This window comes from Sorex araneus, chromosome 7, assembly GCF_027595985.1.
Source record: "Sorex araneus isolate mSorAra2 chromosome 7, mSorAra2.pri, whole genome shotgun sequence".
In the NCBI taxonomy this organism is placed as follows: domain Eukaryota; kingdom Metazoa; phylum Chordata; class Mammalia; order Eulipotyphla; family Soricidae; genus Sorex; species Sorex araneus.
Window position 1 is genome coordinate 17,581,221 of NC_073308.1, and position 15,410 is coordinate 17,596,630.

Consider the following 15,410-nt stretch of genomic DNA (forward strand, 5'->3'; position numbering starts at 1 on the left):
ATATGGAGGCTCCTGAGTAGGTCCAGTAACTCCCAAGCTCACCTCCTCAGGGAGGCAACAGCAATCCTTGGTCCCTCTGTTTTTAATGCTGGTTTCACCTCCTTGCCATGGGAAGTTCAATAAGTATAAAATGAAGCATTTTCTTGTGTGTGGAAGAAAAAGAAGGACAAAAAAGGGAACATTTGATTTCTCAAATGCTGGATGTCTTCACACAGATCCTAATTCCTGAAGGGGAACAGAAAGACAACAACAAACACACACACACACACACACACCAAGCCTGAACAATGGTTTTTTGCTACAACAACCTTAAAAAAAAAAGATACCATCCATGGTAAATTATTCTCAAACTGAGTCCTGGAGTGGACCTCATCCTTTTATGAGATTAAGGCTCAGGAGTGGAGCGACCCTCGCTCAGCTCAGCATGCTACAGTCAGAATTTCCCTTTCCTTTGGCTTCTGGCAGTGCTAAATCTGTTAAGTCTTTTCCTCAAAGATGCTCCTGCTCAGGCTATTTTAGCAACACGCAGCCTGACACCCCTTCCACAGACCATGACTCCCATCCCCCAGCCCCAACTCTGATGCTGGATCTCTTTTCTCTCAGAGCTGAGATGGTCCTTTTCCCTCACACTCTCCCCACCTCCTCAGTTTCCAAAGGGTCTTGTGGATGGTAATTCACTTGTGTAATTGGCTCAAGAGATGAAAATCTTGTATGGGCCTCTCTTAACTGCTAATCTATCCAGCTGACTGCAAGCCTAATTGGCAGCTTGTTTAGCAATTTGGCTCCTAAAGTGTCGTATTGATGTTGGATAAACAGCCAATCGGAGGGGAGGTGACACGTGTAGCTTCCCACGCAATGGCTAGGGTGCTCAGCCTTGTTCCCATTCTGTCTTCTGCAGCACAGAAGGTTCATGCTCACCCTCTGCCCATCAGGTCACCCCCATTCCTTTAGTGGGCTACCATGGGGTCACGGTGGTTTGTCTTTATTATTAACACTGCTCTACTCACCATCTGTCAATAGTGCTGTCCTCTTTTCAGCAATACAAACCATGGCTCTCTGACCGCTGTCCAGAACTCAAGATTTTAACATTAAGTACAGTTTGATATGTGAGCAAGCAGTAGATGTCACAATCCTCTTCAATGACTGTGCTATTTCTTTCTTTTGAATCTTTTTCTTTTAGGCCATGCCCATTGGTATTCAGGGGTGACTCCTGCTCTGTGCTCAGGAATCATCCCTGCTTGTGCTCAGAGACCGTAATGGGGTGCTGACATTGAACCCAATGGAGAGCACGCAAGGGGAGCCCCCCCCCCCCCGTACTACCTCTGTGCTCTCTGGGTTTCTTTTCCTTTTGTTATTTATTTTTTTTTGGCGGGGAGGGAAACACCCAACAGTGCTCAGAGGATACTTCAGACTCTGCACTCAGAAATCACTCCCGGCAGATATTGAAGCAGGGTCAGCTCTGTACAGGACACGTGCCTTAACCCCTGGTAACTATTGCTCCAGCAAGTATCATCTCTCTCTCTGGCCCTCACATATCCCATTTCGTAAACACAGGAAAAGCCACATGAATTGAGCCTGTTCTTCATTTTATCTGTAACATCAGTCATTTTTCTCCATGAATTTCTGAATTTATTTTTATTTTTATTTATTATTTTATAATAAATAAATTATTTTATTAAGCACTACCTCATTCAGTATGTCTTGATATTTATTTATAAAGAACACAAAATTTCTATATTTGAGGGATTTGGGGTGCAGGAATCGAGCTACATCCAACAGTGCTCAGGCCTTACTTCTTCTGCATTCAGGGATCAAATCCAGGACAGCTGCATACAAGGCAAGTACCCGATCCACTGTGCTACCAGTCTGGCTCCTGATATTTCTGTATTTTGATACTTTTTGGTCTTATTTCAAATGTGGCCAAGTAGGGGGTGGAGTGATCAATGCTTATTCTCCACAAATTTCTTAAATAAAAATAGTTGAGATAGTTAATTGCTTAAAAAGACAAGGCATTTAACATACTATCTAAAAGGAATAGCTCATTATTTTCCCTTTAAGTGATTAAAACAAAACAAAAACCACTGTCTGAAATACATGATCTGTATTTGGAGAAGGAAGTATTTATATTCACAAATGCTCTGGTTATACAAAAATATACTTCTTGAGAGACAGTGATCAAAGAATAGTATTTGCCCCCCCAATAAAGTCTGCATAAATAAGCAAACACATCTCTAATAAAAGTGTATTACTGTTAACTGTATAGTGCAATTAGGACCATTTCTGGTTTGCCAACAGTGGGACAAATACAGAGTATGCCTGTGGGTTCAATCCACCATCGTTAGTTAGTCCTTAGGGCCCCAGAGAAAAGCCCATGACAGCATCCTGTGAGAACTCACACTGGGAAACCCTGGGCAAGCTCCCGACTATGAGAATTCATGACCAGAGATAGGCTGGAGATGATGCTCTGAGCCATTAAGTCAACTGGGTGAGGACCTGAGCAATAGTACAGGAGTTAAGGCACTTGCCTTGTGTGCAGTGGAGCCTGCTTCAATCTGGGGCACCACATATGGTCTCCGGAGCTCCACTGGAGTTATCCCTGAGCGATGAGTCAGAGGAGTGAGCCCTGAGCACTGCTGGGTGTGGTACAAAGCCCAACAAAAAGTCAAGTAAGGTCATTTGTGAATTGCAAGGCAAGCTTCTGTGAGCTTGCATCTGGAGAGCAAGCAGTGGGCATCTGCTGGGGTGACTGCAGATGATGCAGTGGCAGGTCTGCTGGCCTGCAGGGTGTCCAGATCCAGTCTCTTCTGATCTTTCTTTCATCCCAAGAGGCCATCGTTGGCTCCATTTCTGAGATTTAAAGCAGATACCATTTCTGCCCAGAGTCAAGTCATTAGAAACCGTTCCTCTGAGAATTTGGGCGCGGCACCTCTGCATTCCCTATTACCCAGCCATTGACTGAATTCTGAACTATACCTATAGCTTCCCCAGTGCTATTCTCTGGCACATTTTCCAGAATGACAGAATTTATTCTGCTAGCAAACTCCCAGTTCCTGGACCCAAATGCTGCTCCAAGCTGGCTGAGAAAGTCTGAGAAGGCTTTCCACTCTCCCAAAGTACCACGGCATGCATTTGGTTGCTCATGCCTCTAGCTCCTTGACTTTCTGCTTGCTGGGATTTAAACTGTGACTAAGGGTCCCGCTGCCACTATTGTTAACAGCAAATGGTGGGGTTTGTCCTTTTATCCATGTTGACAATCCCTGAATTGTCATAGGCCTTTGATCAGTCTACATTTGTCCTGGTAACTGATATAGCTGGGCCTATTTTTAATATATTAAATGCAATTCACCTTCTTTTTGTTAAAGATTATTTGTCTCAGTCCTTCTGAATAATACTTCTATAACTAGATCTATAACTCTTAGTTAATCTAGAGCTAACATAAATGCATTTTTATTACTTCAGTATTTTGAAAATATTACTCTGATCTTTAGGGTTTTGTCATTTTTCAGACTTGCTCCTGGTGTGACTCCAGTCCTGTGAGGGACGGATCTTTTTGGCTGTACTTAAGTACTTATCTCTTCTCCTTGACTCTGACATTTTGAAATTGATGTTTAGCATTTATTTATAAACATTTGTGCTTTCTTAAAGTAAGGATATTTGTTTTCATTAATCCTAAAAATTATCATTATTTTCTTATTTACACTTCTTGACCATTTTTTCCACTCCTTTTGGAAGTTCTAATAAGCAAGTCTCAGTTGAGGTACATTTCTCTGCGACTCCCCTACCCAGTATTACATTTTCCATATTCTTATTCCTGTGTCCTTCTTTTAAAATGTCTTTATTTTAATAAATATAATAAATTTTAAAAATAACTTAAAATAAATAAAAAATAAATTAAAAAATAAATTTTAAAAATAACTCTCAAATCTTTCAGTTGCAACTTGGATGGTTCTGAAGAGAAAAGTACCAATAATGGATGATCGCACTCACCTGTGGTATACAAGGAAATGGAAAAAAGGAAATAGATAGTGCTGAATGATACAAACCCTTGGCCTAGATTATAGAACTGACATTGCCAGGAGGGGAATGAAGATGGTCTAGAGTTCACACGGGGACATTTGTGGAGGCTAATGGGAGGTGGTGGTAAGGAGCAGTAAATGTATATTAAATCATGAACAGCAACTATTGTAACTATGTTACCTTAACCACAAAGAAAAACTCTCCCCCCCCCCCACCTGACTATATCTGATCTGCTGATAATAGCATCGAAGTTTGTAATTTTCAAGATTTTCCTCCCCATATAATTAGCTCCAATTTCTACTTGGGAGCTATAGCACAGTGGTTGGTCTTTCGCCTTTCATGCGGCCAACCCGAGTTCGATTCTTCCGCCCCTCTCGGAGAGCCTGGCAAGCTACCCCTACCCGTGCGTGTTGGATATGCCAAAAACAGTAACAATAAGTCTCTCAATGAGAGACGTTACTGGTGCCTGCTCAAACAAATCGATGAGCAACGGGATGACAGTGACAGTGACAATATTAATTATAGTTTTTTTCTTTTTCCTGCAGTTTCTTCTTGTCATTTTTGAATATTTAATTTCCTATGCCTTGTGGGTAAGGCATTTTTCGTTGCTGTTGTTGATTTGTGCTGGGGTCACTCCCCACAGTGCTCAGGGATCAAAGAGCTGCAGGGGTTGAGGCTGAGTCTCCTGCATGTGAAACACGAGCCATCTTCCTTTGAGCCATCTCTCTGTGGGTAAAAGTTTTTTTGTTTTTCTGGGATTTTTTTGGTTTTTTCTTTATTTGTTTGTTTGGGGGCCATACCTGGCTGCACTCATGACTTATTTCTAGCTCTGTGCTCAGGATCATTCCTGTCAGTGCTCGGTGGAACTATCTGGGGTGCCAGGTATTGAACCTGGGTCAGCATGATACAGGGCAAGTGCCTTACCCACTGTACTACTAGCTCTCCGACTCACCTGTGGGTCATGTTTTGTTTCTTGTCCTCCCCGTTTCTGAAGGGAGAGCTTTTTAGGGGGGCAGACTTGATAAGAAGCTTTATCACAGGTTGGCTGGGCTCCTTCCCCATGGGGCACCGACCTCCAGTCTCGAGGTTTCCAAGACAGAAAACACTGGGCCTGGGCCGGGCCCAGGGGCCAGCTGAGAGTCGCTGCTGGCCTCGAACATTGCTTGAACATTTCTCTTCCTTCCCTGCAGGCCTAGCCCTGCCTGTGAACAGTGGCTGTACATTTATCGAACACGCCCAGGGATTCTGTAGTTTGGGTACTTTTATCATGTTGGCAACAGTGATTATTTTCTGTTGACTGCACGCACACTCTCCTTCTCACTGTCTGCACTGCCACCTGCCTGGTGTCATGTACCATGATGTAGGGGTTCTGTGGTGCCTGGGCTTTTGCTTTATGCTCAGATGCAGTTTGATTTCAACATTAACTCGCCCCATCGAATAACGAATCCCCAAAGGCAACTGAAACTGAGAACTGCTGCTCTTCAGTAGGAAGCTGACCGGTGGGGAGGGGAGAGAGGAGGTAATTAGGATGGGGACAGTGGTGGAGGGAAGTGAACACTAGTGAGTGTATGGTGCTGGGATGTGATACGCAGGGAACTCTATCATTAACAGTGTTTTAAACCATGATGCTGCAAACAAAACATTAAAAAAAGTGCTAATTCCCTCCACCTGCAGTATTTATATGTTTTTAAAATCTTGGAAAAAGTAAAAATTTAATCATAACTGGGGGTGGAGAGATAGGTTAGTAGCCAGGGTACTGGTAATACACACTATTGACCCAGTTTGATTCTAACATATGGTCCGTGAAGCCCTACCAGGAATCATCCTCGAGCACAGAGCCATTAGTAAGCCTTGAGCACCGCCAGATCTGGCCACAAAAAACAAAACCAAAATATAACAACAATAATTAGAGTGATCATATAGACCCAGAGATCAAAGAATAATAAAACAGAACTATTAGGGGGCTCGAGCAACAGCGCAGCAGGTAGGGTGCTTGCTTAGCACTGGTTCAATCCCCAACATCCCATTTGGTCTCCCAAGAACTGCCAGGAGTGATCCTTGAGCACAAAATCAGGAGGAAACCCTCAGCACCACAGGGAGTAGCCTCTAAACCAAAATATGTAACAAATTTAAAAACAGTACTGACCAAATAAACTTGGACAATGAAGAAATCCACATGCTGAAAACGGATTTGGGTACAACTACTATTTCCTGATGTGTTCACAATGACTTTTAATTAAGAGTCCACTTATTAAAGATCTTCACCCATTAAGATGATTTCTCACCTGTCTGCGCTGCAGTAAATAGTCATAATAAGCTGATTTTCCTACAGAACTATCAGTGGGGTGTGGAGAAATTAGCCAGTAAGCCACTGCAAGCTGTACAGTCGCCTCTTGCGAGAAACACGCACGCCCCTCCGTGTCTCTGAGCACACGGGCGGCCTGGGAGCAGCTGCTGCAGCAGCTCAGCCATCACCTCTCTGCATAACTGAAGACTTCCAGAACAAAAGCTGGCACTCCTTTTGATGAACATGCCCCTCTTTGCAACAGAAATCCAAACAGCAAGCAGCCTACATCTCAACAGGCCCACTCATGTCACTTATACCAAAGAGGGGAGAACAGCAAAATGGGCAATAGAGAGTGGACCCCTGAATTAGAAGGGTGTCAGCCCCTCCATCTCCACTGACCCGCTTAAGCCACGTTCCCTGCTCATCCCTCTGGAAGCTGTGGCTTGCACCAAAAACATGGACCAGAACCGCATTTCTGGCTGCCTTTGTAAAATGTGTTAATAATAGCCCTCCTATTTTGTTCGCTGCTTTTCTTCACCTTTACAGATGACATTTTTCAAACTATAAAATGCATTCTGCTGGCAAACCTCCTTGCCTCAACAGCTCTCAATTTTCTAACAGTAAATCTACATCCCAGGCGCGAGGACATCCACTATCTTTTGGTCTGTGACTTTGAATGAGGCCGAGAACAAGCCGTACATTTAAAAATCAATATCTAACCTTATCAATATTCATTTTACTTTGTCAATACAAGAATACAAAGGTGAAAGAGCAGTAAGTAAGCTAAAGCGCTGAAATAAATTTGTGTTCCTGTCACAATTAATAAATGTTCAGCTGATAACACTCTGGCTCCTTCAGAGTTTTCAAAGAAGACAAACCAGAATGAGTGGAAATTTCAGTACGCCAAGCACTAAGCATGCTCAGCTTTAGGGTCTTATCTATATCTGGGGTGGGAAGCTTTCAGTTTTTAAAAAACATTATTCATTGCATACACTGCATAGAATGATCCATATTCAGTTAAAAATTGTCTTAAATTATTGTCTAGGTCTGGCTTATGATTATAGAGTCAAAGTGTCTAATTATAGTTTTGTAATTATTTGGGGGTGGAGGGCTTCCTAAACCCAAGCTTTGACTACATGATATTTCACATAGATCTGAGGGGCTCATAAAACACTATTACTGCTTTTGTTCTACTAATTCTCATTCCTGATCCCAAATGAACTTGAGTTATCTCCAATCTGCACTTCCCCAGCTTTGACTGAATGCTGACTGAAAGCAGAAGGAGCTGTAAAAATAGATCTCAGTTCAATGTATTTTTCTGGAGATCTGTACAGGCTTATACATTGGAGAGAATTTATCTTTAAGGTAATTCTACAGTCTAATGCAACTTTGGAAGCTAGAAAAATAAAACTGAGTATAATGTGACTGGCAATATTCCAGAATTTAAAGATTCTAATTATCAGAAAAAGATGATCTCAGATTATGAACATTACTGAAGTGTATTATACAAAAGCATTTATTCCTTCAAAACATTCTTCCTTCAATTGGGGTAGTAATCTTCACCTTAGAGATGATTCATTAGTATTAGAAGATATTATTTTTAACTAAGGATTTTTCAATAAATCACCTCTTGCCCTTTGAGAGGAAAAATTATCCTATATTTTAAATATAAGTTGAAAATGAGTAGCATAATTCTCCTAAGCCACTCCTTTCTGTGCAAGTACAAAAATCACACTGCATTCCTGTGGATTTTATTTAGGGAATAAAAAAATAATCTAGCTATACAATCAAAATCCTGGATCTTTGGAGAATGACAACAATTCTGAAATATGACATCTAGTATATGCCGGTGTATGTTTTATGAATGTGTAAGGCTAAAGTTTAATGCTTAGACTCATACTCTGTATAAACGATTTCCTGGGATGCTGTTGAGTTGTAACGTCAAAATCACCTTGTAGAAATAATTATATTAGCCTCTCCTCCACCATTATGCATTTTCCTTCTCACTTCACATATGTTCCGAGTGTTAGGGCCTGACCCTGACATTCTCTCCTCCTCACCACTGGCACCAAGGTGCTTTAGTCACATTCCTGAGATGGTTCCTGGACTATTTCTGCCACTAATGTTTGAATCATTGAAAGATAAGAGAATTCAGGGGACCATTCAACCGAAATGGGGATATTAAAGAATCCTACACCTGCCTTCTGAAGGATGTGAAGCAAAGGAATTATGACATGCATTTGATCTAAATGCGACTACATGTTCCGTAGAAGGAGCTATGCTGGAAACGCTCTAATGAATGTTCTGCATTGTACAGAGGATGTTGGAATAGTCCTTCTATGGAACACAAGACAAATATAGTAGACTCAAGTAAACATGTGTGCTAAGTGGCTTTTTATTCTACCAAGTGCACAACAGGCTTTGTTTACTGCACTAACAGGTCACTGCAGAAACAGTTTTTACATACATGTTCTTCAAAAGAGGCCAGAAGCATGTTGGCAGAGAAAGCACCTGGGTTTGAGGGTGATGCAGACCAAGGCTTCGGCCCTTTCCCTTCTACTGGAAAATTCTATCACCTTAGTTATTCACCCAACACATTTCAGATCCTTCATTTTATCTGTTATTGTTGTTATTACTATTATTATTTGACTTTTGGCTTTTAGGCCACATCCAGCAGTTCTCAGGGCTTACTCCTGGTGGTGCTCGGGGGACCCTATGTGGTGCTGGTGATCAAACCCAGGCTGGCCGAGTGGAAGGCCAGCACCTTAACCACTGGGCTGTTTCTTTGACCAGGAATGTCCATTTTATGATGTGATTGTGACAATGCCAAGGTATAAACTGGTGGCAGGATGAAATGATGAAGGTTTGGGGACAAAGCAAGAGACCCAAGAAGTGGTAAGTATGAGTCTACATGTTTGAAATGCCCTCTACACGCAGGTATTTCCTACATCCACATTTCCAAAACTCCATATAGCTAGAAGATGAAGATTTGATATAAACTTTACTAATGTGGCCCCATGCTTTCAATAGCTGGTCTGTAGACTAGAGAGTGCATAGGGTACGAAGGCTGAGAAGCGCTCACATGGTTCCTGGCACGGAAGGCTCAGGCGTATCATGAGGATTCTGAAAGCTCCAGTGTTTTTATTTCTCTTTTGGGGGGATGGAATTCTTGACTTTGCACTCATGAATTACTCCTGGCAGTGCTCAGGGGACCATATGTAATGCCGGGGATCAAATCGATGCCAGGGGTCAACATGCCCTCCCCCGAGTCCTATTGCCCTGACCCTGAGTGCTCCAGTTTTTAAGTCATTCTTTCATTTTCTATTGCTGAACTATTCCCTAAATATAGAATTTACACTGCACATTGAAGGAAATTTCCTCTGAAATTGTCTCATCTCTCTAACTGTGTGCTCCTCGTAATAAATTTTATTTCCTTACTGCTCCTCTCATATTCATGGAAAAAAAAAAAGAATCTTACCTGGAAATAGTTCTCTAACTGAAGCTCAGTGTCCACAGTGGCATGGTTAAGGACCTTGGGTGACAGGGTAAGGCTGTAATTCTTGGGATGCAATCAAATAAATGCCTTCCCTGGAAACGTTCTCTCAGTCCCGCTGCTCCTATGCAGCCCCACCCACAGGCCTGCTGCTGCAGATAGCGGAGTTCCCCTGATTTCCCTGCCTTCCCATTCTTGCTTGAATATAAAATCCTTCAGTGCCCGTGACCCAATGCAGACCCTTCCCAGCCCAGCTGAGGGTCACACCCTGACCAGGAGGACTTCCTGTCCCAAGGTGGCTTTTGAAAGACAGGGTGGCTGAAGGGGCAGGGGAGGAGGAGATAGGGCTTCATTCCAAGTGTAGACTGTCTGAGGAGAGGCGCCCAAACACCTCTGTGCTGTACTGGGCACCAGATTCTGCCAGTCCGCTCTAGGTCTCTGTTCCAGCCTCTGCACTAGGGTGTGGAGGCTGTTCCTGCATGTCCCAATTTATTTCTTGCTATTATTCTGTCCTAGGATGATTAGCCTTTTCCTCTCTGCATGTGTTGCATTCCCAACATGTCTGTGTATTTCTATCAGTGGGCATTTTTGCATCCTTTGATACCACAAGACACACAATCTGGTGTGGGGCGAACATTTTATAGTTTTGGTTACCTGAAAAGTCAACTCAGAGATACCACATAATACACCCATGATGCCAAACATAGACAAGAGTTCCTGGTAACCAAGTCTCTCCATTGGGCAATAGTGATGGGAATGATTGGTACTTGTTTGCTGAGGACTGTGGGGATTCCCAGGCTGGCCCCAACCCTCCCATGCTTTACCTGCTGTCGAGGGTCCAGGCAGGGGTGCAGCTTTCCTTCTCCGTTTGATATCTCCAGTGCATAAGGATCCTAAATGCAGGCTTGTTTGCCTACAAGTAATTATCAAGGGGGGGAAAAAAACTATTATCAACAACAAAAAAAATGACACACAAATACACAGCTTGTATAATCTGAGCCTAAATCAAAACATTCTCGACCAAGATGGAGCAGTGGAGTCAAACCACCAATCTTGTTTATATCGAAACATAATTACGTCTGGTGACAAGCGTTCAGCGCTAAATGCGCCATCATAAATTGTTACTGGAATGAATAATATAAAAGGAATGCTTTTTAATTTTCAAAACTGGCAATCTTTCTGGCTCAACATAAAATCAAGCTCTGTTGCTTCTGACAGGAAAATAGCTAAGATTAATTATCTAAAGAGATCACAATATTGTTGCTAGGTTATCAATTGGTTACTAATGCCTTACTGTCAGAACAACATTTATTACAGGAAAAGTGTGATCAATTTCTTTCAGGATATTATGCAGCAGTGAATTCTCTTAAAAGCATAAAAAATAAGTAAATAGAATTTTAAATAAAAAATTAATTTTTATAATTTACATTATAAAAATATACTTTATTTTATAATTTATAGTTAGGAATCTTTAGTTCCTTATTTATTAGCTAGGTGTGAAAACATAATTTGAATGCTTGGTATATTGCCCCTAAATTGGCTAACATAATGTTGGATATGCACAAAGACAAAATGTGTGAAAAATGAGAAACAGAACCTTCTACTCTTCCTGTAACTGGCTACGATTGCATTATTCTGTGGAATCATGCGCTCCTAAGTTAAAAAATTTTTAAAAAATTAGAAAAAGCCCAACTGGACATTAGGAACACTTGGGTTAATGCTGGAAAGGACATGGAAGTCTTCAAACTTTTCAAGCTATAAAGGGACGCTATTCATTTCCTGGATCATAATCCCTGACACAGGGTTGGGATGGTGTCTGGGGATCAGGAAGCAGAAATAAATGAAGCGTGTTTATGATAGCACATGTTCTTTTTTCAGCAATTGAGAGAAAGAGAAAGACGACTAGTGGAATCCAGAAATTTTATGAGATCCAATTTGAAAACAATGAGGTTGTTAGAAATACCTTAAAGGGAAAAAAATTAATTCAGGTAAAAACCAAGGTGAATATTCATAATCTTTTCGTGTTTGAGGATATTTAAATAATTTCATTATATAATAAGTTTTCATTGAGATCTTGTGGTTTACAATATTGTTAATAATGGTTTCTCATGCACAACACATAATTACAACACCCCACCCATCAACATAAAAATAATTTTTTAGGAACATTTCCCAAAAATGTATTTCCAATTAATGCTTCTTTTAAACCTAGTTTCAAGGTTGAGAATCAGTACTTCACAGATAATATTATCCACAAAGCTACAACTATGCTTACGTAGGAAAGAAACATTTAAATTGGTATACAGAACACTCAGCTTCTTGTAGTGCCAGCCTCAATACACATCATTATTTATTTTTTAATTAAAAATATCAATGTTCGGGTTTACGGGTGGTGGAGAATGGGCACTGGTGAAGGGATGGGTTCCCGAACTTTGTATGAGGGAAGTATAAGCACAAAAGTGTATAAATCTGCAACTGTACCCTCACGGTGATTCTCTAATTAAAAATAAATAAATTATAAAAAACAAAAAAAAAACAAAAAAAAATAAAAATATCAATGTTAAGGTAATGTGTTTACAGTGGTGTTGTCATTTAGGGTCTGGTGTAATATGGTATATGTATGTTTGCACAAAGACACACAAGAACTTATTTAAATATAATAAAAATTAGTTTGGAAGTTGAATTTCTCTAACTGTAGCATCTATCTGTAAGTCACAATGCAAAGTACAATTAATAATCCAGCTAATTTAGCTGTTAACACAGATACCAAGGAAATCTGTCAATATAGGTTATAAGAAAACAGGTCCCTTTTTCCTAGTCTTATCTTTCCTTTGGAATAGGTGTGTGCTGTTTTTGGTAAGTATGTGTCACAGAATACACACTTAGAATTACTGAGATGTTAGTAAATCAATTCCATCTCTTAACTAACTTTATATAAACTTATTTTTTCTTTTGAGGGGTGGTCTTAGCTTATCATGTTGATAATATCGCTAATGAATACATTTACTTTTTGAGGGGTTATTTACTTTTTAAAACTACATCACATATCACTGTCATCCTGTTGTTCATTGATTTACTTGAGCAGGCATCAGTAACGTCTCTATTCCTCTCAGCCCTGAGATATTAGCAGCCTCTCCTTACTCCTCTTTCCCAATGATTGGAGGCTCTTTCAGGGTCAGGGGAATGAGACCTATCGTTACTGTTTTGGGTATATCAAATACGCCACAGGTAGCTTGCCAGACTCTGCCATGCAGGGGGGATACTCTCGGTAGCTTACCGGCTCTCCGAGAGGTATGTATGTACTGTCATCCCGTTGATCAATGATTTGCTCGAGTGGGCCCAGCAATGTCTCCATTTATCCTCGCCCTGAGATTTTAACAGCATCTCTTTACTCCTCCTCCCCAACGGTGCCACATTAGAGGCTCTTCAGGGTCAGGGGAATGAGACCCATCACTGTTATATTTAACAGTGTCATCATATTAAAACTACATCGAATTTTAAAATTATAATAGTTTCACAGAAAATGCACTTCTTTAAAAATAGTATCAGAGGGAAATGGTGGGGCAGGGTTTGGAAAGCTGTCAAAAAGTCATTCTTCTGGATTGTTAAAACACAAATCCAAAAACTACCTGCCTTTATCCATAGAGAAATACTGAAAGCACACATGATGCTAAAAAGATCATGACAGGGGAGTTCTCTTTAAGAAACGCATTTGAAAAATAACTAAAAGGAATACTTGAGATTCAGATTAGTAGTAACTGCTCTGAGTGCCCATTAGCTTGTAGGTTTCTACTTATACGTTCTTGCACTTGTTGTGTGCTGCTCTCCCCAACTGGCACTACCTTTAAAACTTGATTTTTCAGATATTGTTTAAAATGTGCTAGAAAGGCTTGCGTGCAAAGATGGTGGGAACAACAGCAGAACAAATCACCCAGACTCAGGGAGCAACTCACACTTGTAAAGCTTTTTTCTCTCTCCGCTGAGCCAAGTATTTCCTTCTGGGTATCTTTATTTACAGAACAAATGGAATCTAACACTTTGATTCCTCTCCCAGCCCTTGCCATAGAAACAGAAGGGAAAGCAGTTCAAGGAGAACAGTTAGAGATAATAAAGTCAGTGTGTTGAGTCTCAACATCAGCCCAGCTTGTATTTCAGTAACTCCATCAGGAACAGGCTGGCTTGCTGCTCCAGCATGCAGAGAGATAGGGATTAAGAAGGAAAAGCACCTCCCCACCCCCCTTTTCCTTCAGATGGGTGCAATGGAGACTTTGCTAACAACACCAAGGAAGGCTCCGTATGTCATTTGGTTGTCATTCTTAATGTAAAATATCGCAGTTATTTTTAAATTGAAAATCAACGGATGTTGCAAAAGCAGCTTTAGGGCTTTTGTCCGAATGAATCATTTGTCTTTGCAAAGTAATTTTTTTGGTGCTCTGGTGATAATGACAATTCATGGTCCTATGAACAGACCCAAAGTTATCTAAGAACTAATGTTAAGTCTTCTTTGGGAGGTCCTATAAGAAAATTAGCAATCAACCATCTCAGTACCCGCGTATTTGTTTAGAAGAGCAAAGATCAATGAGCCCTAATCGATGGAGACCCGTGATATCGTTACAGGGTGAAAAGCACAGCTCTAAGAGGAAAGGACCACGGAATCCAGCTGTTAAGATTATGGATTAAAAAGTGTGGTCCTTTGACCAGTTTGGCATGTGGTTGCTTATGGGCAGATTTTGCAGCTGTCTTAAGTAAATACTAGAAAAGCTGCTTTGAAAAGAGCGTTCTTTTTCTTTCTCTTCCTTTCTTTCTCTTCCTTTCTTTCTCTCTCTCTCTCTCCCTCCCTCCCTTCCCCCACTCCCCCCCTTTTTTTTTTTTTTTTTTGCTTTTTGGGTCACACCCAGCAATGCACAGGGGTTACTCCTGGTTCTACACTCAGGAATTACCCCTGGCGGTGCTCAGGGGACCATATGGGATGCTGGGATTCGAACCTGGGTCAGCCTGGGTCGGCCGCGTGCAAGGCAAGCGCCCTACCCGCTGTGCTATTGCTCCAGCCCCCCCCCACTCCCCTTTTGAAACCAAAATCACATGGACTTGGTTTGACCCGTCATCTTTTGCAATGGGCAGTTACTGGGAAACCAGACAAACTGAGTATTTTATCTGGAGAAAAATGTTAAAAATCAAAAAGGGAAAACAAAGAAAAAAAACTACCTCTATAACACCCCCCCCCAAAAAAAAAATAAAAACAAAACAAAATAAACAAACAAAACCTCAACACTGAAAGACTGAAGCCAAAAATCCGAGCAAGAAGCACCATGCCTGAGAATCAGGTCTCTGATTCAAACTGACGAGACGGAAGCCACGGGTGGTGTTAAAGCAGAGTGATGCTTGAAGATGACGGGCCTGTCCCTTCACTGCACTGCTCACAGACAGAGCTCAGTGAGTGCCCCCTCCTGGATGAGACAAGCGCCCCACAGCCAGGAACAGGCTGCTGGGGAGACACTGACAGGTGCAATGCTGGCTGCGGCATTTGGCAAGAAAGCTCAGTGTCACTTAGAAGAGAAGCTTGGACAAGGGCATCAACTGCAGAGAGATGGAACAGGCCTGTGGGCTCACAGG

The 15,410-nt window shown here is 41.4% G+C and overlaps 1 protein-coding gene across 1 annotated transcript in view; it reads right to left on the reverse strand.

The window, feature by feature from the left end:
* Positions 1-15,410, reverse strand: part of GPATCH2 (G-patch domain containing 2) — a 150,837-nt gene that overhangs the window by 9,638 nt on the left and 125,789 nt on the right. Inside the window, exon 9 of the mRNA XM_055144584.1 lies at positions 10,622-10,710. Within this exon, the coding sequence (XP_055000559.1) occupies positions 10,622-10,710 (89 nt within the window). The remainder of the gene's footprint in view (positions 1-10,621; positions 10,711-15,410) is intronic.